The sequence below is a fragment of the Sylvia atricapilla genome, chromosome 1 (genome assembly GCF_009819655.1).
Source record: "Sylvia atricapilla isolate bSylAtr1 chromosome 1, bSylAtr1.pri, whole genome shotgun sequence".
NCBI lineage: Eukaryota > Metazoa > Chordata > Aves > Passeriformes > Sylviidae > Sylvia > Sylvia atricapilla.
The window spans coordinates 84,798,812-84,825,885 of record NC_089140.1 but is presented as its reverse complement, the minus strand read 5'-3'; the positions used below and the strand labels follow the sequence as shown (position 1 = coordinate 84,825,885).

The 27,074-nt window shown below is 37.3% G+C and overlaps 1 protein-coding gene across 3 annotated transcripts; it reads right to left on the bottom strand.

Moving 5' to 3' along the window:
* Positions 1-1,089: 1,089 nt before the first annotated feature.
* On the bottom strand, positions 1,090-26,840 carry VSTM2A (V-set and transmembrane domain containing 2A). Of its 3 annotated transcripts, none has more exons than XM_066326978.1 (5): positions 26,317-26,840; positions 23,888-24,054; positions 22,928-22,978; positions 19,094-19,430; positions 1,090-3,346 (listed from the first exon to the last, which is right to left on the bottom strand). In XM_066326978.1, exons 1-5 carry the CDS (start codon positions 26,393-26,395, stop codon positions 3,270-3,272), a joined length of 711 nt encoding a protein of 236 aa, XP_066183075.1. In that variant the 5' UTR covers positions 26,396-26,840; the 3' UTR covers positions 1,090-3,269. The 3 variants fall into 3 exon arrangements, with proteins under 3 accessions (XP_066183075.1, XP_066183067.1, XP_066183084.1); XM_066326970.1 differs by having other exon boundaries at positions 1,090-3,224; XM_066326987.1 differs by lacking the exon at positions 1,090-3,346 and adding an exon at positions 6,705-6,807.
* Positions 26,841-27,074: the final 234 nt, after the last annotated feature.

Here is a 27,074-nt window from a genome sequence, read left to right as displayed (position 1 = left end):
TCATAATAGAATGCTTAGAAACAAGGGTGTCTTCTGTATTTTAACTTCCATTTTGAGAAATTCTAGGAGCCCCATGCAGATTCTCAATTTGAAGAATAGCTGTTAACACACGGTTAAAAGTTTAAAAATGTCATACCTGCTCCTGTTAGGAGATGTTGCTGCTGCACACACATAGATTTGCAGAAACTAAAGCTGTGCTCTAGATCTGCAACCAGAAGGGCTGGATCAGCTTTATCTAAAGAATTTGGGTGTGGTTTTTTGAGAGGAGAGGAGGAAAATTTCTGTGTCCTTCTTAGTATCTCATGGAAAATTTAAAGGCTTTTCAAAAGTCCTACAGATTTCTTTTGTCTGTTTTTGGTGTTTTTTGTTGTTTTTTTCTTTTTATTTTCTGACACAGTTGTACAACAGCAATTGACAACATGGAAATGTCTTCTGGCTTGCATCACACTAATCCAAGTGGTCTAGAATTCTGCTTTTAATTTCAGCTCGTTCTTTAATCGGAATTCCTAGTACATGGTGACTTATATCCAAGCAGCTAACAACATAAAGCAAAACACAAAATCAGTTTAACATAGTAACAACTTTAGCAATGTGAGGCTAAACTGTGCTGTCAAATGCCGTATGTCATGATGGGTAGTCTCTATGTGCGTACATGGAATATTCATACAAGACACATGGATACAGTAAACAAATGAAACATGTGACATTAAGCATTTGGTTCCAGTTAAGACCAATGGAAACTGAAGTTTCCAAGCTCCAAGCAGGAGATTCTCACATCATCAAGTCACAGATATCCATTTCAGAGGGAAAATGGAGATTTTTCTCCAGAACTCTCAAAGGTTGGTTCCACAGACGTGTTCAGAAAGCGAGACTTCAAAAAAGCCTTGACCCTTTCCTTTTTTCTATCCTCTTTGTGTCCTTGCTGATCCTCAATGTTGGCTTTGATTCAAAAATTTTAATGGGGATAGTCTTTAATTTGTCAGTAGGCTGATAAACTGTTACAACTATGGAGAAGAACTTTCTCAATATACAACATTCCAAGTGGCTCATAAATTTTATGCTGAAATAAAAGAAATTTTGACCTTTTTCTCCTGATGGTTACTCCTGATTTTTTGTATTATGACAAACTTCTGCTCTCTTTATTACTGCTAAGACTTGTCTAAAACTGAAGAAAGACTGACTATTACCAGTCAAGCTTATACTACAGAATTTATGGGAAGTTAGATCTGCACAAATTCGGTATCCTCTTCCAAAGCATTAGGTTAACAAAATATTGACTCTATGTCTTTATTTGTTCTTTATCCTTTGAAAATAATGGGGAAAGACATCACTTCTGAGCATTTTGAAATAAAATGTTAGGCCTGTAGACCACAGACTGGAGAGATAATAAACACACTTTTAAAATTTCTTCTGCAGTACTTACGAAGTGAGGAGAAATCACACAGCTGACCACACTGCAGCTACTTAATGCTGCTATAAATAGATCATAATAAGCATGTGGTGTATGTGATTGTCTGCGCTGATAAATGAAAGGGTGTGAATTTTTCAGCAACAGTGGAAAGACAGGAAAAAGAAAAAACCTTCCTGATTGCAGCTGCAAAGGGTAGCAATTTTTGCTTCCTGCATTAATGAATGTAATTCATGTAACACATATTACATCATTCAACAGCAAAATTCTCACATTCAGTTCACAGACAAAAAGTATTTTAATTAAGAATATCAATGAGTAATGACAATCCACTTTCAGAAAAAGCAAAGAAAGACACTTCTTTGGCCATGTAGAAGGAGCTGTGATGCAAATATATTTTATCAGTGTAATAAATTCATTTTCCTAAAACTCTTTAGCAAAAGAACATCCTTAAAGACATATTCTAGTTTATTTGTCTGTTTTCTGTTTCTTACCTTCCTTTACATGCAGCACTTGACTGCAAACCTGCATTTTACAGTCTCTAGTGATTGAATCACTTCATCTTCTATAAACATCACAAGTTCAAAGAGCTTTCAGCATCTGAACTCCAACACAACATACAAACTAAAAATAATTCATTGTCTAGAGACCATAACAAATTTTAATGTGCATTTACAGAGTAAACAGAGGGCTGAAGGGGGTCAAACCAGTCAAAGTGAAGATATGTATTACAAAATCCACACATTACTGAATTACAAACTAAAAAGTGGTGTTTTGTCAAAAAACGAAATAAAGATGTTTCTTGGTGGCACGACATATAGATAATACTAAAAACCGGCTTGCAGGAGGACCAAAGTATGTCTACTCTGAAGTTATATCACACAGACTGTAAGCAATTTACAGAATTTAAGTTAGTTTTGCATATACAGGAGTTGCAAAATTAGATAAAACACACTGAAATATAGAACACACACACCAAAAAAAAGGATGTATATATATAAACCTCCACATAGTCATCAGGGGTTGGCCTAAGTTGGTACTTGCCACCATTGAACAAGAAACAATCAGAAAGACAGGAAAAAATAACCTCAAAGGGAGAAAAGAATAATATACTGAAAAGTGGAAAAGCGAAAAGAAAAAAGATCTCAAAAGAAAAATATCCTCATATGTGTTTCAGAAACATCCCCTAGTTTGCTGAGTTGCATTGTAGAATACATTTTCTCCTCCCTGTTCCTCATGCAAAAAAAAAAAAAAAAAAAAAAAAAAGAAAAAAAAAAGAAAAAAAAGAAAAAAAAAAGAAAACAAGGCTTTTTGATAAAGTTTGTCTTTATTCTATTTATGGTAAATCACTATGGTTTCTTTCATTATTTGGCCTCTTTTTGCTTCCAGGCTGGAATGGTTCTTTCAGCGTAGGAAACCAAATGTCATCCATGGTTAATTCTTTAATACTGAGGACTCGCAGGCCAACCCCTGAGAAGTCAAGGATGAGGCTTCTCCTTGCCGAAAGAAAAGGAAACTAGGTCTTGCTGTTACAAAATGTTTGATTACATCACACCAGTTCTCTTCAAATAAAATATCAGTGATACGCCAAAGAAAATAAGATATATCAAGAAAACATGTGGTATCCTCTTCTTTGTTATACTATTTATTTTATTTTATTTTATTTTATTTATTTATTTAGTAATTTTGTTTGTACTTCCTGAAGAAGGTGCTCCTTGTGTAGAGATTTAGAGTACATTGGGTGCAGAGTGGTGGTTGGAGGTTAGGGTCAACTTTGTTGTCCGCTCCGTGGATTTTACAGGCGATTTGCTCTTTGCTTTAAGAAGAGAAAGTGATATTGGAAAAAGTCAGCACTTTTAGATTAAAGCAAAGCACCCTTCACAAAGCCACAAACAAGAAGCAGGACAGAAAGTCCATGGCTTGTAGCTATCCTCGCACCTGCGGAAGAAGTTATAAGATATTCGCTCATCTTGCAGATTTCCAATGCTCCTTATAAGGCTGTTTTAAACACATACATTTATTTATTTAATTAGCTCGCCAGGTTTGCTCTGGTGCCCATGAATGTCTTGGCATGCACTGCAAATAACAACACATACAAAGTATTTCAGTCCCAGGGAGGTTTTTTGTTTTGTTTTGTTTTGATTTGCTTTTTTTTTTTCTTGTCTGTCTTTTTATACAATATTATCTATGAAACCATAAACCAAGAGGAACAAAGCCAAACACCTTTCACCTCAGAGTGTTCTTTACAAAATCATTTCCAGCATCACATCATTGATTGCTCACAAAAAAGTCATTGAGTGGCTAAAGAGTGTTTCCTTTTAAACCAGAGGAGATACAGGCAAACGTCTGTGCTATTTACAGGGGGGAAACAGACTGCCAAAAGGTTTGGAGTTTTTTGAGAAATTATATTATCCCAGATTTTGTTTTCTTTTTAAAAAGCTATGAAAAAATAATAATCCATATAATTATTTCTAAAACCATTACTTTATAATTAGTATGCTAGCATAATAAAACCATTTGGGCCAAGACTGATTAAACTGAAATGTTCATACACCAAGGGCACAAGTATTTAGTTGTCTTACATGCCAAGTCTCAGTGCTTGGTAAGTCCCTGTATCATCGAGAATTACATTCAGAATTTGAAACTAATTACTTGAAGTCAAATCTATAAATGTAATTTGGTAACACTGTAAGTAGAAGTTCAGATTATAACAGGTCGATGCATGATAAATAGATTTTATATCTGTGTTGTATATTTGAAAATTATAAATGTCATTGATGGTTAGATGCATCAGTCCTATAACAGGGTAACAATGGTGTTATAAGCAATCCATGATAATGATGGACTTGTAGTAAATTGTGGGGTTTTGAATCTATTAATCATTTATAACAAATTTTTGTAAAGAACTTATATTAAACTAAATTATGGATTTCAACGCAGGCCCCAAAAGCACATTTATCTTATCCTAAGAAGTATACGCAATGAAAGCAAAAAGCAATCCAGGCAAGTGCTCATTTTTTAAAAGTTTTTAGACATAACACCATTCTCTGTATCTACTAGCTATAAGTGAAGCAAGAAGTATTTCTGTTCCTGTCATTAGTAATTTTTTCCTTCTTGAAATGGGCATTAAACTAAATCACAGATTTTAGATAAACACTGCTTGCTTTGATAAATACATGGTGTGACATGTTACATATACAGTGGTTGCCATAAAACACTCTTAGTCCTCTGTCACATTCACAAGACCTTCTAACAATAGTTCTATTTCAATTATACATGTGTGAATTGAATTGCTAAATAAATATTAACTTTTAAATGAAAACTTATTTCAAAAACATTACTAACATTTTTCCCTTTTTCCAAGAGAAGTCCAAGGGAACTTTGACCTTAGTTTCTACTGAAAGAAGACACTAGTGGGAAGCCCCCTGTTCTCTGGCCCACCTGATAATATTACTTGGAGTGTACTGCCATAGTTTGCTGTGCTTATCAGGACTCTTGTTCAGTATTACAAACAAGCAAATGCACAAGCAAATTTGCTGCAACTGTGTGTTGTTCTCACACAGATAGTATTTATTAATTTGAACTCAGGAGTTCAATTTCTGGTTTTGGTTTTACTGCTGCATGACTTTGTTCTCTCTCTCTGCAAAAGCTGTAATTTGACAGATTTTTATGAAGGTTTTTCATCCCCTTCTGAAGTTAGCAAAACTTACTTAGAATCTTTGTTTGTGTTATATCATTTCTTATGTCTTAAATTAAATTAGATGTATTAAATTATTTTTACTTGTTTTATTCCATTATTTTTATTTTAATTTTTGATTGAACCAAGGAAATATGTCTCAATATAACTCCGAAGAGTCCTTTGGAGTTACATTTTGTCTGCACAAAATACATATAATGGGACTTGGAAGAATCTCATGAATGTATTTTAAAAGAGGTTTTATAACAAGTAATGGTGTTACAATTTGAGAATTTTAAAGCTGTAATGTGCAGAAGAGAAAGTGTATGATATGAAATGAGTTTAACTTAAAATATGTCACAGAGGGAAAAGCAGCACCACACTTGCAGACCAAATGTTTTCTGATTTTTGTTTTCATTTTGCTTTTTTCAATAATCCAATTTGTAGTTCCCCAGATTAGGGAGTAATATATAATGCATACACATGATCTTTTTATTTATAATGTTCATGTTTTGCATAAATCATGACTTCCTCCCAATTCATTTCACATGTTCTACATCCATGTTCTTCTCTAAACAGCAAGTTTGTCTAGCTTGCAGGGGATTTAGATTAGAGTACAGTAAGTGCAGTAAGTGCAAGCTAAACAATTCTGAACATATTGGAAAAAAATTATGGGAAATGACAACTAAAACAATTTCAGTTTCTATGTGAAGAAAGGGGCTATTAGGATTGTTGGAAAAAAACCTGTAATAGACAGTGTCTTCTGCAAGGTTTTGGGAATTGGTTATTAGATTTTAATCTGGTTTAATAGTTTCCAAAATGCTGTTTAATCCAAACAGACAAATTTTTGGTCACATATATCAGGCCACATAAAACTGACTTGCAATAGTCAGTGACATATATGACTATTAAGTGTATTCTCATATTTTCAGTGATGTTTTATGAAATAAAATTGAAGTTTAAGTTTACTAAAGCTTCATTTTTCTTTTCCAGAGCAAAAGAATTGTATTTTTTCTTTCATGAGCCTAAGCATTTGTTTAGATTTTGCAAGAATGAAAGCTGCAAAGGTAGAACAAGAACACAGCAAAACTTAAAGCAGCTTTTTCATATTTTTTCCTTCTTCTGTTCTCTCATTTTTTGCTCATGTTTTGTTATTTTGTTTTTCATCTTGGGAAAAAAAAAAAAAAAAAAAAAAAAGTGACAAAAAGTATTAATAAATTTCCATTTTGACTTAGAACCTGGAAGTCATGGGGCACTTAAATCAGACACTCAATTCCACTGTATCCAAATTCAGACTTAGATGCAGGTGGGGTTTTAGTCTACCATTCTGACTAGGACTTGAATAGTGTCACCTGAACTGTGAGCATGTTAATGTAAGTTAAAAGCTGTCTATCTGGCTGTGGATTTACTAAACTGATTATCCCACCATTTCAAGAATTATTTTCTAATTAACATAATGAAAGCTAAAAGAAATTTTATTGCAGGTCAACAACACTGGGTAAAGCTGGACTGCAATTACGTAATCCTCAAAGACAGTCACTCAGAGGAAGAACTGTCATGTAATGTATGTGTGTATTATTTCCACCTTATGAGTTAAATTCCACTTGATGTGTGGGTCAGACATTCTCACCACTCTCACGATTTCACCTGTCAGCCATGGGGATCCACTTAAATTCTTCTTCTGATATGTAAATCTCCATTAGTTGTCTCTTACATCCTGCTCCTAACATATATCCAAAAGGGCAAATGCCTCTGAAATACTTAGCTTTCTCCAGTAAACAAATGCTACAGTGCCAAAGGCATGTGATGGTAAGTTTTTGTGCAACAGCATGAAAGATTAGTTCATGCCATTAAAGTGTTTGAAACTGTGTTTTATTGGAATTTATGATTTACTTAAATGTTAGGAACACAAAGAAAAAAAACAGTGATAAATAACTGTGACTTTAGTGTTTAAAATAAAAAAGTCTCTGTCACAAATGCTTATATTCCAAGGCTCATAGTGTATGAACCCCACAGCTAAACATCAATTTTCCTCTGTTAATGAAATTAATTTTAGAGCATCTAAACATAAAATAAATCCACCAGAAGTTATAAATTCTTAGTAAAATGTAGCTGTTCAAAAACCGAGTTAATCATTCCATGCCTGAATGCAATCATGATCCCTTGCCTTCACTTAGATATTGATCATACAAAATTTGTGTCTGATACATGGGATTTGGGGATGAAAGCAGGGATGGCTGAATAATTTTGCCCATTTATTTTTTACAACTGGATGAAACACTGAATTGTGAACAAAGCAGCTGCCTCAGGAACTAAAATTTTAGCATCTTCTATTACATGGTAAATCATCCGGGGTCTCAAACAGTTTGCATCTGCCAGAATTCAAGTTTAGCAAGTTTGGCATTCCTTGTGCTTACTAAGGTTTAAGATTTCTCCACGGTATAATAGCATCCAGCATTCTGAGCCTCAATACCTGTCAGAGCCTCTGAAAATTGTCTCCTTAGAGTTGTGTATACAATGCACAGTGCATTCTCATAAAAATAATGAAGGAATCAGAAGGAATTCTCATACAAATTATTGAAGGAATCCAAAAATTCAACAGCATCCCTTTAGTACTTTACTAAACACAGAAGTTTACTTAGTGTATCCTTGAGTTTCCTTTAAGTAACAACCCACTGATCACAGAAAAGAGAAGTGCCTTAGTAGAGTCTTGGCTTTGTGCTGATCAGTAGAAGAGAAATAGAGCCAGTCACAAAAAAGTTCATGCCAAATTCTCTGTATGTATTACATTAGGCAAAAATATCAATACATATATTTCAGAGACATATATTTGGGCTGTTCTGGCTATGAGTTAATTTTGTTGTTCTACTGATTTCTGAAATCACAGAGATGTTGAAATCTTGGTGGTTTCATTTTTCAGGAATTTGTGCTGAGATTTTCCATCTTTAAGTGCCTGGTTTTGCAACATTTAGCTTTGCTTTATACTCTTAGATTTGAAATACTCTTCTTATCAGCCCCAGCTGAAACTAAACAAAACCATAATTCAGCATTATTTCTATGTAAAGTAAGTAAAAGTTCATATGGTACCTGCCTTAATTTTACTGGGGACACAAATATACCATAATATATGTTACTTGGAGGACATTTGCAATTTTATTTCCACAAAGATAGGTAAAACCAAGTACGCCTGATTTTTTTTTTAATTTTATTTGAATATCTCTCACACAGGTTTTCAATAAATAGATTCTTTCCCTCTGCCCTACCATCTGCTATCATTCTTATTCCTCTGAATTGCATAAATCACAATTGTGCATATCACTTCTATAGTGATGGGATGAATACACCCGCACTCAGGAAGAAATTTTCTTATCCACAAATGTAAAATATCCTGTTCCCTTTCTGGGGCAATAACTTCTCAAGTCTTTTTTAGGGCTCAGTCATCTGTATTAGATTTTGGGGAACTGAATGACTGAATGAAGATGAGCAGTAAGTATCATTCATATTCAATAAAGACCCTTCTGCTTAGGCTTTTACTCCATCTTTCCCTATTGGCTGTACAGTAAACAGATTAAAATTGTGTGATTTGTTCACCACATACTGCAGAGGGCAAATGAATTTGTCTCACACAGTAGAAGAAATTTAGAACAGTTATGTACTGAATTTCCCTGAAGTCTACTTAGACTGCGTTCAGGATGAAGCTCTGTTCATCTGATGTCTATTCCTTTTCTGTTAGTGATGCCCAGAAGAGGAGATGAGAAAGAGAGATGGGCTTCTAGATGGGCTTCTAGAGGCTTAATCCTTCGCTTTTACTAGATAAGGCACCCAGAGGTGTTCAGACTTGTAATGGGGCAAAAAAAAAAAAGTTAAAACTTCCCAACCCTAAACAGAGGAGAGAGTTCTTCCAGAAATCTGAGCCACAGTAACTTCTGTAGCCCTTTCTGGGCTAAGGCAGGTCACAGCGTTTACCTTGCTGCCAGCTACACCTCAGGTCATGTTCTAATGCAAACTGGAGATGGAAATACTTGAAAGAGAAAAAACTAGTGGAAACTTCAAATACTGGTAGCATATAGGAACAATGATACTTGGCTTCAGGCACTAGTCCAGAACAAGCCATAGTTAAACTATAAAAGAATGACAGATAGAAGTATGAAAGGAGAAAGAAAGAGAAGTGGGACTTTGAATGACCTGCATTTTCACAATGCCAAGATGAACAGAAGCAGAATTAAGGTTACACTGGTGTGAAATAACCTGGAATTTTACATTCGGATAACTTTCTACATCATTCCTGACATTAGCTCCTTCATTTAATTCTTGTCATTTTTGTCTTTCTACTAGAACATATCTGAGTCATCATTCCCTCTTTAATTCTTAAAAGAGTGTTCTTGCTCATATCTCATTCTTTAATCTCATGAGTAGAGCAAGGCTTCCTAATTGGGCCATCATGCACTATGAAGAAGCTGAGAGAATCTCTTAAGTCCTTCTCAAAGATTAAAAACAAGGTCACCGAAACGATTCAATCCTTTTGCCTTGAACAGACAGGAAGGAGGTGTGAGATCCTTAAACATATAATTAAAATGGGCAGTTCACCGACATTTATAGACCTTTGTACTTTTCTGATGAAAACAGCCAAAAGTGACTGTGGAGTCTGAACACAGTATTTCAGAAAGATTAACAAAAAGATTTAGCCAATTTCTCCACCTTCCCTGACTTTCTCAGGAGAACGACATTCTGCCTACAGTCACAAATGTTCTAACATTTGTAGCAGACATCCTATTTGTCTTCGTTCCTTTAGCTGGTGATTGGACTTGCAAGGTTTGAAAATCTTTTCACATGTGTAAGTAATGCATTGACTTCAGCTGTTTCTATTTCAGTGAGAGAGTACTTTTTAGGAAAATGGCTGCTAAAAGAGGTGTTTGCATATAATCTGTGAAATATCATAGTTAGCTATTTAAATAAATCTTGTGTGAGAAGCAGTCCAGGAAACAATCCTACTGCAGTAGTTCAAAGCTGAGGGGGAGGGGTGCAAGCTTAACCAAATGATAATTGATAATTGTTAGTGTTTCAGAACAACTGGCAGTAGTGTTTTTGACTGCTCTTATCAGCACTGGGCACTTTTCCTTCTCATTCTTCTCTTTTATCCTATCTCTCAAAACCATGGATAAAAAATATCTTAAAGCATTTTTTAAGTGTGACAGAAAAAAAAATAAACTGGTGCATTTGTATTTATCTGTATAAAATGGCTGATTCTAAAGCAAATGCATTTTTTTCTGACTGTTCTGTGGTAACTCATCACATCCTATACTTTCATACTGTTAAGCCCTGTAGTGAATGAAGGTGAAATTTAGGCTGTAAACAAAAATGCTTGAATTGACTCTTTTTTTAGTACCCAGCTTGTGTTGCTGTAACTAAACATGACTCCAACAGAAACTGCTCAGCATTTTTGTAATGTGCATATAAATGTGTTTATACTTGATAAATGCCACATTTAATTAAACAGTAAATGGAGCCATTTTTGAAAGATATCATAAAGTTACAACAGGACTCTTATTTGAAGGAAAAGAGAACTGCACTTGTCTTTTTGCCCCTTTGTTTTTTGTATCTTGTTAATTGTTTCATCTATTGGAAAGAAAATTCAAGTGGGTGATATTTAATATTACACTATCATCTTCAACAGCACTGTAATGAAAACATATGCAAAGAGGGTATTATAAAACAGAATCAAAATTATTATTTTTGGAACTATTTCAATATGTGACATGCAGTCCCCCTTTTCTCCTTTTTCACACCTGGCACTTGGGCTTATGTTTGACATATATTCAACCCGGTCTCCTTCCATTTATATAATTTATATCAGCTATTTTCATGGAATTCACCTAGGTTTCCACTGGATGAGTGTGGTTTTTTTTCTGTCTGATTCCTAGACAGTAAGTGTTTTGAGGCAGGGACCATTCCTCTGATCCTTTGTTTGCCTGGTGAATAATGCAGTTGTTATAGAGATTAGAACAATGTCTCTGACTAACAGAAGGTGCCTCTGTCTAAGAGCTATGACTCACAAGTTTTTAATGGGTTTAGCTGGAGCAGTTTAAGAAGATAGTGCCTCCATCTCTCTGCCTCCCCCTCTTATGGAAATTAAATCCCCAACAGAAGAAGTGACACAGGCAAACCCCATGTAATCTCTCCACCTATCTCAATTTAGGAGTGCTGGTTTAGGTTATCATCTGTCCAAGATGCCATTATGACAATATAGAGGCTCAACACTGTGAGCTAGGAAAGCTGAGCAGTGGACACCTATTTCCTTCTGTCATCCAGATTTGGGGCAGTAACTTCTGATTGGAGCAAGACAAATACTTTGTGTGGCAACATTTTAAACTGCTAGAGCTAAATCAGTGTTCACAATCCAAAACCTTCACCCTTCTTATTCGTGTTTAGAAAATAATAATAAAAAAAAGGATGCAAATATTTTTTTTATGTCACCTCTACAGCTAGAGTATACTCGTTTGGAAATGGTGGATTGTGAGAATAAAGCTCAAAGTATTTGTGCCAAATACATCTGAGATTTGAGACCAATCATAACCATGAAATATCATAAATCAATAATCAAAGACTTTTCAGGTAAAGGATGGTCACTGAATAGTAAATACTGAATGTGGGGTAATAATTCAGGAAAGTACAAAATAGATAATTGACCTGTTGTTTTCTCAGTGTTTCAGACAGGCACAAACCTATGTAGTCATATTATCTAACATTATAATTCTAGTAAAGGGCCTTGCATGCTCTGAATATATAGCTCCCTTTGAGACCTACTGCTAGTTCTTGGATACATGATTGATTTATTGTTGCTCCTTGACAAAATATCTTGTCTTTTCAACTCTCCTTCAGTGACACAGAATGAACTGGAGATGGATACACCATCCTCCCTAGTCTTGCTGAAGTAATTTTTTTAATCCTTATAGGCCTGTGGCTGTGATTCAGTGGCAAAAATCCTCAAGTCAGTGTCACAGGAAACAACAGCAGCTGAGGTAGTAACAGCAGCAGAAATAGGATTTGCAGCAGAAGTAGCATCCAGATTTTTGCTTTGCATTTTTGTTGGTTGATAAACACACAAATTTGAAGCACTGTAAATGGGGCTGTGGAACTAACTCCCATTTTTATTCACAGAAAATTAGGCTTTTTTCCAAGATAGTTGCATTTGTGAGTAGGTGTGGAGAACAAACTTCAGTGAGATGGATCTGACTAGAACACCCACACACAGACAGGATAGCAATTTGCACTGCCAAAAAGTACAGTGGCAACTTCCTTATGATGGAGTTTGGAGTAGAGTCTTCTCTTCTTAAGGTAGGCAGCAAGATCATTAGTTGCTCTTCAAATATCATCCAGCTTTATCATCAACAAAGAAGAATTAATTAATTATTACTGTAGTGCAAATATAGTAACAGTCTCTGGAATATCTTTGAAACTTTAAAATTATTTATTCAAATATAAAATCCCACTCTAGGGAATAAGAAGATAATGAAATTGTTGAGCTTTCTGCTAATCTAGGCTAAGGTTCCAAAGGGAAACACTAGAAAAAAGTTGATCAAAAGTGAAGAAAAAGCACATAGAAAAAAAATGAAGCAAAAAACCCACCATCAAGAATGTCCTTTGCTCCTGCATCTCTGAGCTGAAAAGAGCAGTTTTCAGGTGTTTTCCTTGCCTTCATTCAGTTCTCAGAAACCTTCACTGTCCTAAACTTTTTCTGCTGGTACAAGCAGGGCAAAGCTTCAATTCTTCCTTATAATTCACTCTCAAAATATGAGTAGAAGAGAATTCATCTTCATCCTCATCCTTTAGCCAATTTTTTTTTGCTATTTTAGTTGAATGACATCCTTTAGACTTCACCAGAGTTGTATCCATTCCAGCCAGCAGATAATTGCACCCATTCTTTTTCATTTCATGTGATGCAAAGGATTTTCATAATGAAGTAGGGCACCACAGATGGGAAACTTCCTGCTTCACATCTGAAAAAAGCGAAAATATCCTCTGCTTTGCTGTGTTTCTGTCAAGTAACAAATGGGTTGTGTTCTGAAGCAAGGAAATCCCATCAGTTATTTCAAGAACAGGCCCTGTCACATATGCTGCAATCTCTGATGACCCAGTGCAATCTGTTTGATAGTGAAGCAATAAAAAGCAATTTGAGCGAGCCAGCAAACAAATCACACACAGCTTCCCCACCACACCCTTTTTTTTTTTTTTTTCTTTTCTTCCTTTATTTTCTTCTCTTTGTTCACCGAATGTGTGTCCACCTGCAATCTTCCCAGTGGTATTTACCAAAGAAAGTTGTATCAGGCATGTAGAACAGAACTCCTGTGATTCTGTTACTCTGGGAGTTCTTGAATGGTCTCCCACCAGATTTTTGTTTGTGAACTTTGTTCTAACTGTGAGGTTAGTCTAAAAGGTTTAGTTTTAAGCAGCTGAAAGAAAGGAAGATATATGATGAAGTGCATATGTAGCAATGACAGTGAAACACTCTGGTAATGTTACTAAAAGAACAGGAAAGATCTCAGTACATGTGCATTATATGAACTACAATGTAAATGGATAAAGGATAAAATTATTTCCTTAAACTTTGTACATTAGTTTCAACTGTGTCTGTTCTCACTGTTTCATGACTGGCTTCAGAAGAGAAAAATAACTAATTCAGCACTCAAATACCATATTTTTTTACAAAAAATATGAGTTACAGTGATGCTGCCATATATATTTAACCACAAATCCTCAAATTATTGTCTCAAGAAATTTCAGAAGATCATTATTTTCTCTAGTGATTTATTATTAGTGTTTAACCATGGGCATAATAAAGGTTAAAAATAATATCCCTGATTTCAGAAAGAGTATGTTATCCAAGTACTCAGGCTGGTATGGAGATGTGGGATTACACAACTGCTCAAAATTATAGAACAAGAAAAAGGAACAAGTAGTGGCTGGTGATTGCTTTCTCTTCTTAATTCTCTAACCTGTGTTTTTATATGAGGGATAGAAATGAATAGAAATTGACAGTAGTATAATATCAGTGACTGGGAATGGCAATGAGGGATGGTTACAAAAAGTAGACAATGTTGTGCTTGTGACAGGAGTTAGAACTGCAGATACACCAAGCAGAGTTTGCTTCTGGGTCTAGGTGAACTAAGCACTAGGAACAGGATTTTACAAACTTGTATGCATTTTTTTTCTAATAATAGGTACACACATAAGAAATTAAGATCTGGGTTTTTTAAAAGAAGCATAAGGCATAATTGAGTTGATTTTGCATTGGAAATCCTGGTCTTAAACGAACTGTAAAGATGTTGCTTTGTCAATGAATTTATTCAGATCATATTAGCATTTCTCAGATGTTTACAGTTTCAAGGTCAAGAGCTAACTAGCTATTAGGGCTACATCAACTAACATGGTTTGAATTGATTTGATGATTTTGAGAAGCTCAAAGAAGCAGAGCACCATCTCTTCATGAAAAGGAAATCAAAGTCTATATATATTTCAAGTAAAATCAGAGGTTGCAGTGTATACAGGTGTAAATTGGAATAGTATTTTTGCAAATATTTCTGAGAACAGCTGAATAAGGTTCAGAATAAGAAGAACAAAACCATCATTGGGCCTTTGCTTTCATGAAGTCCAAAGGAAACAGAGACCTGACTCTTTGCCATCCCACAATCACAGTAATGATTGGCGCCTCCCAACCTGATGGGTAATCAGTTTCTAAAACAGTAACTATGAAAGCCAAAGACTATTGTGGCTGTCACCTTGGTGGAGGCTAAAGCAGACATTTTGTTCCTTTGCTTTGAGAGGAGATGGAACGTAAATTAAAAAGAACAGAAATCCCAACATGGAAACTGGTTTATATCCTGAAGGATTCCAAACTGGACGTAAAATTTGTGCTTAAAATATGTTGATGATAAAAGTTTCCTAGATTCTCTAGATAAAAATGGAGACAGGAAGTTTATCAGTTTATCAGTACAAACAGACTGAAGAAAAAAAATACACTCTTTTTTTTTTGCATTCATGCCTGATGATAAGCTTCTCAGTGTGATTTATGATGCCAACAATCCAGGTCATTCTGCCTAGGTAAGTACCACCTTCTCTTCTGAGTTCCTTTTCAAGTCACTTATTGGAACTCTGCCATCATCACAGGAAGTTTTGGCATGTAGATAGCTTAATGGATGAATTTGTTACTTCACAAAAGAACAAAAAGTTGCTAGAAATGTGCAGAATCTGTATAAAAGCAGGCAGAAAACTGACTAATCGTCACTTCTTCATTTTTAATTCTCTGAAACTGATCTTCTTGAGTCTGAAAAGCAACTAATAGCTTTGAGTACTTTAACAGAGCATTGGCAGAACAGGAAGAGCACATTCTCAGCACAACAAATTCTTCAGCTGGTTTTGTTGCTATAAATGTTGAGTGATTTGAATGCAGGCAGCAGAGTTAGTTTAGATTTGTATCCATGAAATAATGGCATTTGCTGCAGCTTTGAGATTATTTAGCTTCCTTTCACCTGATTTCATTTTAGCTCTTGGACCCCATTTAATTCCTTAGAATTGCAGAGCTTTGTCACAACTCTGTACTTTTACCTTGGACGAAGATAGGTTGCTATGAATTATCCAGGAAAAAAAAGTCTGTCACTCCACCTGCAATTTTTGGATGTATGTAGATTACTCTGTCAAATTAGTCAGATACATATTAAGCTGTGATGGGTTACTTCATTTGCTGCAGCCCATAATTATGAAATGAAAGGGTCAAGCTGTGTTGGCTTTAACTTCTGCTTTCCTGACTTTTTTGACTTCGAGATAGTAATTTAATGCTTCTTAGTATATTATATGAAGACACTCTGTGGGAGATGTTCTCATTAGCTATTTCTTCCTGTATTGAATCTCCATTATGCTCACAGTAATAAATATACTTTTTTTTTTTACACTCACATAATATTTTTCAGAGCAGTGCAAAATACTGAATAGGCCTTGTAGCACTTTAATTTGTCAGCTGTGGCTATATAGCTCCCTGACAGTTATCAGAGATATTCTTACTTTGGAACAAACTGAGAGAATAGCAGAAATATCTGTTGGGAAGTGCTGATGTTTTAAAATGGTAGTGACTGTAAAATGTTTTTATAGAACTACATAGTAAACACCTATTGTTAAGAAATAAAAATTCTGCTGTGTACTTCAGGATAGAAGGAGTCAAATAGAGTGTTGCCTCCTTTTTAAAAATAAATTTGGGCGATAAAATATTTATATAATCAGAATGCATTTTTTTCATGTATTAGTAGCTGAGTTCTTCAGCAGTAGCTGAATATAGAATTCCTAAATAAATTCCACAGTGTCTTGTTTCCCATTGTTGTAAATGTATTTCACAATAATCTGTGAGCAGTAAAATTTATTCTTTGCCAATAACTACATACCAGCTCTCTATACTGCAGAACATTTTATACAATTACCTATGGTTAGTAGTACTTTTTTCTTCAAGCAGTAGTGCTGAAGTCAATGTTTTACTCAACATCACAACCTGTACCTCTTTCAAGTACAAATATGTACTTAATTATGATACACTTGTATTCAAACGTGTTTCTAAGTTCTAGGCTGGATGGTGACATTGCTTACATATAATGCAATCACACAGCAGTCTTGTGCATGCATAAATACGGTTAGCATGATGTTAGAGAGGGGAAGACTTTCTCATTTGATAAAGTAAGGAGGTTGTGTTGATTCTGTATCATAAAAAGATAAATTATTAACATCTATAACACCTCATTTCTGCTTTCTTTGAGGTCTCACAACTGACATATCCCCTCCTCAGCTCATGTTGCTTCTCTAAGTGAGATAAAGCTAAAACTTCCCCCTTCCTTGTGCTCCTGTAGGTATTTCTATTACTGTAGGACAACCATAAAATTGAATAAAAATCCAAATCTCACTCACTGGAGCTGGAAGAGCCAGGCCAAGATATTCTCAAGTAAAGGAAAACAAAGCTTGGTTGTCAACAGTTGAACTGATGTTTAAAATCTGATGTCAAAAATATCACCAATAATTTGTGAAACAAGTGACCATTAAATTGAAATTAAGCATACAAATGATTGCTGGTACACTTTTATTTCTTCATTACATAAGCTACACCTTTGATGAATGCAGCATTTGTCTGTGTTTTGTCATAAAAATTAACTAATAAACTAAATTATATTTTATCTGCTTAATTTTAAAATTATTTTCCATTAGGATTGTCTGTACTTGATCTGCATTAATCTTTGCTCAAGTAAAAAATTAAAGTTTGGTTGTTTGTTCTTTTTTTTTTTTTTTTTTTTTTTTTTAGCAGGGATCTTTCCATGTAATAACCTACAAGATCTCAAATAAGAAATGTCCATTTTTTTGTCAAGACATTGCTTGGACTAAAAACATAAATAATACTTTAGAATAAACTATATATCCAAAATTATTTAGTGGATTAGCTGTTCTGTGCATACTTTGGCTGCAATGCAGTATAGTCTGTTGCTACATATTTCATAAACCTCTGACTATTTTAATTAATTTCATGTAGAATGAAATAGAAAGCAGAGTTTTCCCTTCATGGAAAAGTCTGCTGCTTTGAAATGTATGAGTCCAATGGAAAATAAGAAGTATATACGTTTATCTGAAAGGAAAGTCATGGTAGAATGGTGGTTTTGAATCAAGTGAAATATTATTTTTCTTCTAACAGCTTAGATATTTTTGGAAGAGTTTAAAAAGTGAAAGTGGCTCCATTTCAGGGAAAGAAAACTGAATGAAAAAAAGTGTATACAGAGGTATAATAGTGACAGTATATGCATCACCTTTTTTAACAGCAATAAGAATTTTCATATGAATAATCATATTGTTCCATCTGTAAGGAAATGCATTTTCCTTATATTTCTTTTTATATATATATTTTTTCCTTGTCTTGTCTGTAACTTTGAAGTTATTTCACCAGAGATGTGATATGAAATTTGTTGTATTTAGTTTTTAAGTTAACAACACACTAGGAAAAAAAAAGATACATCAGTTAATTAGCTTTCATTAAATGTTTTAAGATAGGTTGTGAATTTGTATCTTACATTGGCCCCCGTTGTAAATAGAAGTAACTCAGAAACCATTAAACTTTCAGCTTGTTTTCCAGAGGATATTTAAGCATTTACAAATCTCAGGTTTTTATCTTGTCCATTTCTCTACTGTCATCATATAGAACTGCACCTCCTGTATATTATGTACCTTTGCAAAACTGTGAAACTTACAGTACTAATGTAGAAAATGAAGCCTGATATTGATTATAAGTTACACATGCAGTGCTGAACAAAATCCCCCCAACAAAATGTATAGAATGTTAATTTCTACATGACAGACAATGGAGGCACTGCCATTTTAACCCTTGATTCAAAGCCAATGCTTCCAGCACCTGAAGATGACAAACACACATTCTCTGACACATTCTCTTTCTAAAGCCTACACAACAGAGAAACTATGTGGTCTATCTGAGGTCTGCTTAGATTTAGAAGTCAAGTTCCTTATGAAAATAGGATAGACAGTGAAAGTAAATTAATTTTAACAAATGTTGAAATATGGTAGGTGACTGGTGTAAAACAACTTAAGAAGAAACACATCTGGATGAGTGTTTTTATTTAATTTATCACACACAGACATCTTAAAATGAGATGAGTCATTTGCTTACGTGCTCCTGTCTCTCCACACACACTACAGGGAAAACTAAGTTTTGATTTGAGAGCTAGCTTTAGATGGGTAAAACTGCTAGAGATAAAATCCACGTAAAGAAGTTTAATGTTTTTTTGCTTCTTCTACTCAGAAATTTATTCTTCAGATTTTAAGAAGTAAAAGGATAGCAGAAAGAATAGAACCAGAGAGAAGGAGGAACAAATGAGCACCACACTCTTCCTAGTCACAATTCCTGGTTACCTTATGGTTTAGCCTCCTTTTACATGCTGGTAAGCAATCAAATGAAAGCTCAAAATGCTTTACCATACCTGATTGTGGACTTTGTTTGGGGATTTTGGCTGCTGCTTCGGGGCTGGAGGTGGCACGTACATGCTGATTGGCAGAATTGTGGATGCTACTTGGGACAGCTGCTGAGATGTTTTTACGAGGTTTCATGTCTTGCAGCCACATGGGGGATGCCTCAAAGGCTTGCATTCGCCGAGAGTGGCTGTTAGCATTGACTTTGAGAAACGCCTGCGCCTTGTATTCCTGAAGGTCTCCATAGTTGGCATCGGTCACCCTGCACTCATACAAGCCTTCATCCTTTTTCCGCACTTTTGAAATCTGCAGCTTGTGGGAGATGTCATTCCCTTGTACTTTCACTGTCTGCAAATTTTCCAGGGTGGGGGGAAAAAACAGAGAAAAAAACATTGTCATGAATTCTTCTTTCTTAGGCAAAACTCTATGGGCATAGCACCAATTTTCTCAATGGTGTGATTGTGCTCACTGCAGGGAAGTTACATCAAGAATGAGTATGGCTAATTGTATCTGTGAGGATGCCTGACATCTTCTTTCCAAATCTGCTTAGGTGGTTTGCTCTGAAATCTAATTAGCCTTAGGAAAAAAAAAAAACAAAAAACAAAAAACAAAAAAACCAAAAAACAAAACAAAACAAACAAAAAAAAACCCAACCCAAACCAAAACAACAACAAAAAAACCACAACCAACAAACTACCATGTTAATTCCAATTAATTGCTTAAGATCATGAACATTCTTAATGACCTTTCTTATGTAAACCTAGTATCTACTTAGGTTTATTGGTTAAACCTTTCCAGTTAGTTGGCTTTATTGAATTATTCAGTTTCTGAACTAGTGCATTAACAATTTTGTTGGAGATGTTTGCTGAAATTTAAACTATGTTAATAACTATTTATTAGATTAGCTTGTATTCTTCACTACATTGAAACCATATTTTACATTGAGTTTGTCTCCAAGTATGTCTAAACTTCTGGTATTTTTTTCTGTTAATGATAAAAAGTCATATTGTGTCAGGTTATTTCTTTTGTTTTGTTTATCTGTGTACTTATTAGAAGCACATACTTAGAATTGTTTTCAGAGTTGTCAGCTAAAATAAGACTCCTGATTTATTTTTAATTATATCTAATATCTGAGTCCAGCATAACATATTTTTATTTCAGATAATTAAAACACACATAAGTAAATTATACATCCAGAAACGTGTGATAGATATTAAGATGCACTGGGAAAAGTTAACACAGATTCCTTTCTGCATGTTCATCACTTTAGAGAATTTATATTTAATTAATTTTCTATTACACTCTATCTGAATTAATATCTGTTGCCTCACAGGAAGCCAGTTAAAAGGTATTCAGTGGGATATAAATCTTCAGCTTTGAAGAACTTCTGAACCTGGTTTACTTTCACCATTACAAAAACAGGGATGTAAAGGTTGCTTTGTGTCCTATCAATGACAGCCAATAAGGAGACATCAAGATGATGAATACATGGTAGATCACAAAAACAGAGAGAACTGCTAGATTGAAGCTAGACATGTGTTATTGCAGATTGTACAATATATTGCCTCTGATAGCTTGGCCTACTGTAGTAACCAGTTTTGGCAAGGCACCTATTCTGCCTTCTTGATAAATTGAAGAGCAATAGTCCTGAATATGTCATTGCTTTAAGGTACTGGATGGACTTTACAGCCTGTTGTGTTGTACCCAGCTCTGAATTTATACCTGGCAAACTGAGTTGAAAGTATGGATTACATACTTACAGGCACAATGTATGCAATATTAATTGCACAGAAAGTGCTGGATGGTTATTTAAATCATATTCAATAATAATATATCTCTACTGAACAATTAATTTTTAGCAAAAGGATTAGCGAAGACTCATATGGATGGAAAGAGGATTGGTAGGTCATATTGTGCCTTCATTTGTTCCTATGCAAGAGCCACAAAGTTAACAGGACTGCATAGCCCTGGTGAGAAAAATAGATTGTTTTTGACTTCTGCATTTGAAATTTAGAAATTGTTGCAGGCAACACATATGCATGTTTTCAGTTTGTGCTGCTTTATCATTTAGAACAGACAGAAATGGTGTATTTCAGCACATATCTAGCATTTTAAAAAATATTTATTAAAGGTACTTTAGTTTTCTCTTTATGATGATAATTTACATTAGTACTAATGGAGCTGCGTATCCTTAAAAAACAAAAAAAAAACCAAACAAAAAAAACAAAACAACCAAAAAAAAAAAAAAAAAAAAAAAAAACTACATTTGTAAAAAGTAGGTAAAAAGTAGACTTAGACATCTACATAATGTTGACTATTTTTATTACAAATACAAAATAAATGTTTCATGCAAGCTTATAGGAGCACTATAAATACCTTCTCATGAATTATTATTATACATAATATAAGAGATTTGTAACTTCAAAGATGAGACAGTCTTTACAGTCTATACTGTGTCTTGGTTCTTATGGATTACTTCAGAGATTTCAAATGAGCTAGTATTGATACGGAATGAATTATCTGCTAGCCCTATGTGTAGTGGAATAGGATCCAAGAACCACATGGGAGCCTCATTTGGAAGACAGTCTATAAATGCAACCGAAGTTATGGTCCATGACACAAATAGTTTCTAGCTGATGGTGAGAAGTATCACAGAAAATGCAAGTATGGCTAAAATATGTATTGTATTGAACACAGCATAACTAAATTCTCATTTATAAATGCCCTTCAGCCATTCTTAGGTGCACTTCGACTTGATGGAATTATTTGGTTTGTTATTTGCAGGCATCAAAAAAACAACAGAGTAAAGGAGTTGTCAGAAATTATTCCCCTTTATTTGTTGCTGTCTTAAGCTTTGCTAGTACTTAAAGCCTCGTCTGCAGCTAAAAGCGGTTGTACCAGAGAAAGGGAAAACCCCTCTGGGCTCAAAGGGAATATTCATGCTGCAGTATCTCCTAAGTATCTGTGTCTTTCCACTGCAGTGAGCACCACCACACCGTCACCCCACCACCATACATTTCTTGGGATGCTGAGGGAGGAGGATCTGACCTATTCTGAGGTCAGAAGCAGCCTTCTGGCTGTGCTTGACTCAGGACATGAATCGGCTGGGGAAGGCATCCTCTCCAGGGAACCGCTGGAGGGGGAATGGAGATATGCTGCTTTATAATTCTGTTGGGATAAGATTCTGGTTTAATCTCTAAGCAGCAGACTGGTAACTCTGGTGTCAGAATCTCACTTTCGTAAAACACAGTCTCAGTGGCAAAGAGTTGAGATTGCTCCCAGTGGGGAGGTTTTGTCCAAAGCCTTTCTGAGTTTTCTTTCTGCCAGCTGGTATGGACCTGACAAAACACCCATTTAAGTAGTTGCACACGGCGCTAAAGGAAAGTGCAGCTTCGTGGACAAATTTCAGCCTTAAAAACAACTTTGGAGCAATAAGGCCGATTCAGAAGTCGCCCAGGGCAAATGAAAACAAGAAATGTAGGCATGGGTTCAGGCTGGATTCTTCACAGGGTACAGAGTCTGCCAATGGACTTTGCCTCCGCCAGGCTGGTCGATGCCTCCATGCCCAGGGGTGTGGGGAGCACGGGGAAAGGTTCTCCTGACACCCTCTGCCAGGGCCGTCAAGGAAGCAGTCACAAAATTATAGAATGAACTATTTAGGCTGGAAAGGACCTCTAAGATCATCGAGTCGCACCGCTGAGCTGCGGGCTATCCGCAGTCTGCGGGGATATCGGGAGGAGACGCGGGGCAGGAACAGACCGGGCGCTCGGGGGCGGGGTGGGCCCTGACCGGGGGAAAGGGGCCCGCGGCCGGCGGGGACTGCCCGCGCCCTGGCCGACACTTACGCTGATCTTCGTGCCGTCGCTGTCCAGGTCCCGCTCGGGCAGGAGCTCCACCTGCAGGGAAAGGAACGCCGCCGTGGGTCTCCGGCCCCCGCTCCGCTCCCGCCCCGCCGCCGAGCCCGGGGAGCGGCGCGCCGCGCCTGCCACCTGCGGGCCGCGCCGGGGACAGCCGGGGACAGCCGGGGACAGCCGGGGAACACTCGGGATCAGCCGGGGACAGCCGGGGAACACTCGGGATCAGCCGCGGAACACCTAGGATCACCCGGGGCGGGCGCCCGAGGGTCGCGGACCCGCTGACCTTCCACCCTCCCTCCTCGTAGGGGCGTCTTTTGCCGAGCCCGGTGAGGAGATAGGAGCGGCCATAGGGAGGAGCGTCCCCTGAGGGCAGTGTGAGTGGACATGGCCTTTCCGGTCCCGCTCAGAAGAATGGAGTCACACTGCTGACTGATCTGGGGTTTTCACTACTTTAGGAGCATTGGTTCCCCCCTGCCTCCCCCGCCCCCTCCTGCGTGTGCCCTCCTGTGGCAGCTGCATACGGAGTTAGGGCGGCCATGGAAATTGGAAGGCACGTGTAGGATCTTGCCACACGGGAGATATAAAATTCCCACAAGGAGCAGTCTTTGAACAGCTGCTTTCCAAGAGAAAATGAATCAGATAACAGAGAAAAAAAAAATAATAAAAAGGTTGTAGGGAAATAGACTTCGGAAGACTTGTGTGGTTTAGAGAACAGCCCTAGCTCCATCGTGGAAGTGACAGCCGCCAAAGCCACCAACCTCTGAGGTGGGCATTTTTGTCTGCAAGTTCCTGTTCTTTCCGTAGTCAAAATTAAGTCCCTAGGGAGATACAGAACCTGTCTCTGCTTCTTCCCTCTGCTCTTCCCTTCTTTCCTTCCCCTCTTTCCTCTCCATTCCTTCTGTAGCATTCTCCACATGGTTTTAGGACCCCATGGCAGAGGATCAGTACCTGAGTGCCTGTCACCTCCGCTCCAGCCTCTTGGTCCTCAGCTGCCCGCAGAAACCACCACTGGATTTCAAGGTAGACCGAAGTAGAGCCACTTTGAAAAGCACAAGACATCTCCACATTCTGCCCTTCAGTGGCTGTGACATTTCGGGGAAACTCTGTGAATTTTGCTGTAAAACAAATGCATAACATTTGTGTTGCTTGCTACCTACTAATTGTTTATGCTCTGCTTCTTGTGTTGTCTTTTTTATTGTTCCCTTCTTCCCCAGACCCCTCTCCCTGCCTTTTAAATTCTCTGTTTTCTTTTCTTATTCCCACTCTTTTCATTTGCCTCTGTTTTTTTCACACCCAGGTATGTTTTTTTCTCCCTTATGCACAAATCCACCCTCTTTACACTCTCAATTCTGCTCATGGGAAATGCTATAGATCCCCCTGCTTGCTCCCATGAGCTGGTGAAGTTTCACATAATTAGGTCTGAATACCCTTGGGCAGAATGCAGTATTTCGCCAGACTCACTGAGGGATTTTATACAAAACCACTTTAGGAGAGGGGAAAAAAGACAGATTTATTGTATTTTGTAGGACTGAGCTGTAGACTTTTAAATTGCGAAACGTTCCACAGCCAGCTGAAGCAGCTGTTGGCACAGGCACCTCTGGGTGCTTTTCTGAGTGGGTGTTACAATCACTTGTCAAATGTCCTTTTCAAAGGCTCTACCTGACTTAGTCAGATTCTGAGAACCTCTGTTTGCATAATCATACCAAAAATCAATTCACCTTCTGTTTCTGAGTCCCAGCAGACACTTTCTAGAACTAACCTTCATATTTGTATCTCAGTCCTTCAACAAACAGAATCTGTTCATTTCAGTTTACCATTGCTAGGTGGAAAAGCTAATGCTCATACATGTTGTCCAAGACATCAGTAATTCTTTAAGTCTCAGTCTTTACTTCCTTCTCATCCTCCCTATCACTCACTTTAAAATTGTGCAACATAATGAATCATGATAGTCAAGTGAGGGGGACTGCAGACAAACAATGTAATAAATAAATGCTGTGGTTCAAGAAGAGGAATATTTGGAAAGACTCTGCAATGTCTCTGTCTCTTATGAATTGCTACAGATTGACTACAGCATATTATGATCTGAAGGAAATGTGATGCGAAAGAAATATTGTTCATTGTCTCCTCCCCTCTCCCCCTCTCTATATACAGTCTTCCTAGCCAACCTGGAATTGGTGGGATAATTTGGTAACCACTGTTACTTCTCTTTTCCCTTACATTTGTGCCTGGCAACAAATACTTTAGAAGCTGCTAGCTTTATATTGCACGGTGCCCCTTTTTCTGAACCCCTCCCCACCTCCACCTGCCAGCCACTGCCAGTCACCGAGTTAAACTGCTAAAAGGACCGTGCATTTTGTGTGTTCGGGGCTAGTAAGTTTGTTTGGGTTTTTTTGGTGGGGTGCTTTTTTTTTGTTTTGTTTTTTTTGGTTTTTTGGGGTTTTTTTCGGTTTGCTCTTTCTTTCCCCTTCTGGTCAGTAGGAGTGAGCGGCGTGGGGACACGGAGGGCGATAGTGGCGGCGTCCCCCCGGTGGCACCGCCAAGCGCAAAGCCGCGGGGAGCTCCGGGCAGGGGGCGGCGGGAGGCGCGGCGGGAGCAGGACCGGGATGGAGCAACGGGATCTGTCCATGGTGCTGACCGCGGCACCGCAGCCTCGGGGTCCCGGACAACTGGCTCCTGCAGCGCCGGGGCTGCTTGAAATGCAAGGCGCGCCTTTCGGCGGAGAGGGAGGGAGAAAGGGAGGGAGACGACGGGGGTGGGGGAGGTATTCAAAGAAGTCGATTTTGTCTTTTCTCCTTTTCTTTTTTTTTCCCTCCTTTGGTTGAGGGAGAATGGTAGAAATGCACATAGTCACGGAATAGGAATGAAGGTCTGACTCTGAGGATTGCAGGATAATAAGAGAGGAAAGGGAACGCAGCACGGAAGGAGACTGCAATATTTTAAGAGAAGCAGTAGGCTTAGCCAGCCGGTACTTGGTCTGAATGCAATAATTATGCATGCACGGGTAGGTGTTTATTGTATGCAAACATGCCTGTATAGCAACATGCACAACCCAAACACATGCATGTCCATTCCCCAGCACCCCTTCACTCTTCTGCAAGGTGCCTGTTCTTTCCCTCTTTGCATTTAAGTAAAGGAAGCCTTTTATGTTTCTACTTTGGGGAAACTTCTCACTTCTTTTCCTATTTCCAGATAATTTTGTCTGTACAAACTAAATGTAAAACTGATTCTTGGTATCCTCATCTCTTACATATTTTCATTGTTTTCTTTCTTTTCCCCTTTCTTCCTTTCCTCACCCCCCTCCCCAATCCACTCCTGTTCTCAGTCTGTTTTAGCATAGCAAACCAGACACACACATATTTGACAATAAGTGATCTTACCTTGGGTAGAAAGTCCTTGTTGGATATACATAACTGAAAAGAAAATGAATCCAATATAAGCTAGAAAGATCCCCATCATTCCAAGATGAAGAAGTCACATCAGGGTAAAAAAAAAAAAAAAAAAAAAAAAAAAAAAAAAAAAAAGCCAAAGGTGTCCTCAAAAAAGATAGAACAGATATTTATGTGTATTTATGTATTTCAAATATCTGAACAGAAGGAAATTTGCAATGTTACAAAAAGGCTCTGTATTGTAGCCCTAGCTGCGACACTGGCAGCATTCTGCTGCTCAGTGGAGCCTTTTTCTTTGAGAAGAGCGAGTATTGCAATACAGTGTGGTTCAGATGAGCTGTCTCAGGCGCTGTGTTGCTTGAAGTCCAGATACAGACTAAAAAAAACCACAAACCGTTGAAAAGTGGGTATCAGCTGCCTTCTGTGCCTTTTTTCAGCTACCTGGCAGCTTCGTCCAACGTCAGCTCTTGCTGCTCAGGATGGCGTGATGACTGCCCTCCCTACACACTGATCCAGCTTGGGAAGAGACGAGTAGGGGAAAGAAAAGAGGGGGGGCAGGGGGGGGGAAAGAGAAGTCTACTGTGCTTGTATTGCTACAACTTTTCTTTCTAATGGCTGCGATAATGCCTTTAACCCTTCCCTCTCTCTCCTCCTATTCTACACCTCTACCTGTTCTAACTTAACTGCCTCTGATGCTGGGGTAGATCTGCAGGGGGTTTGGTGGTTTTTTCTTTTGTTTCTTTGGGGGT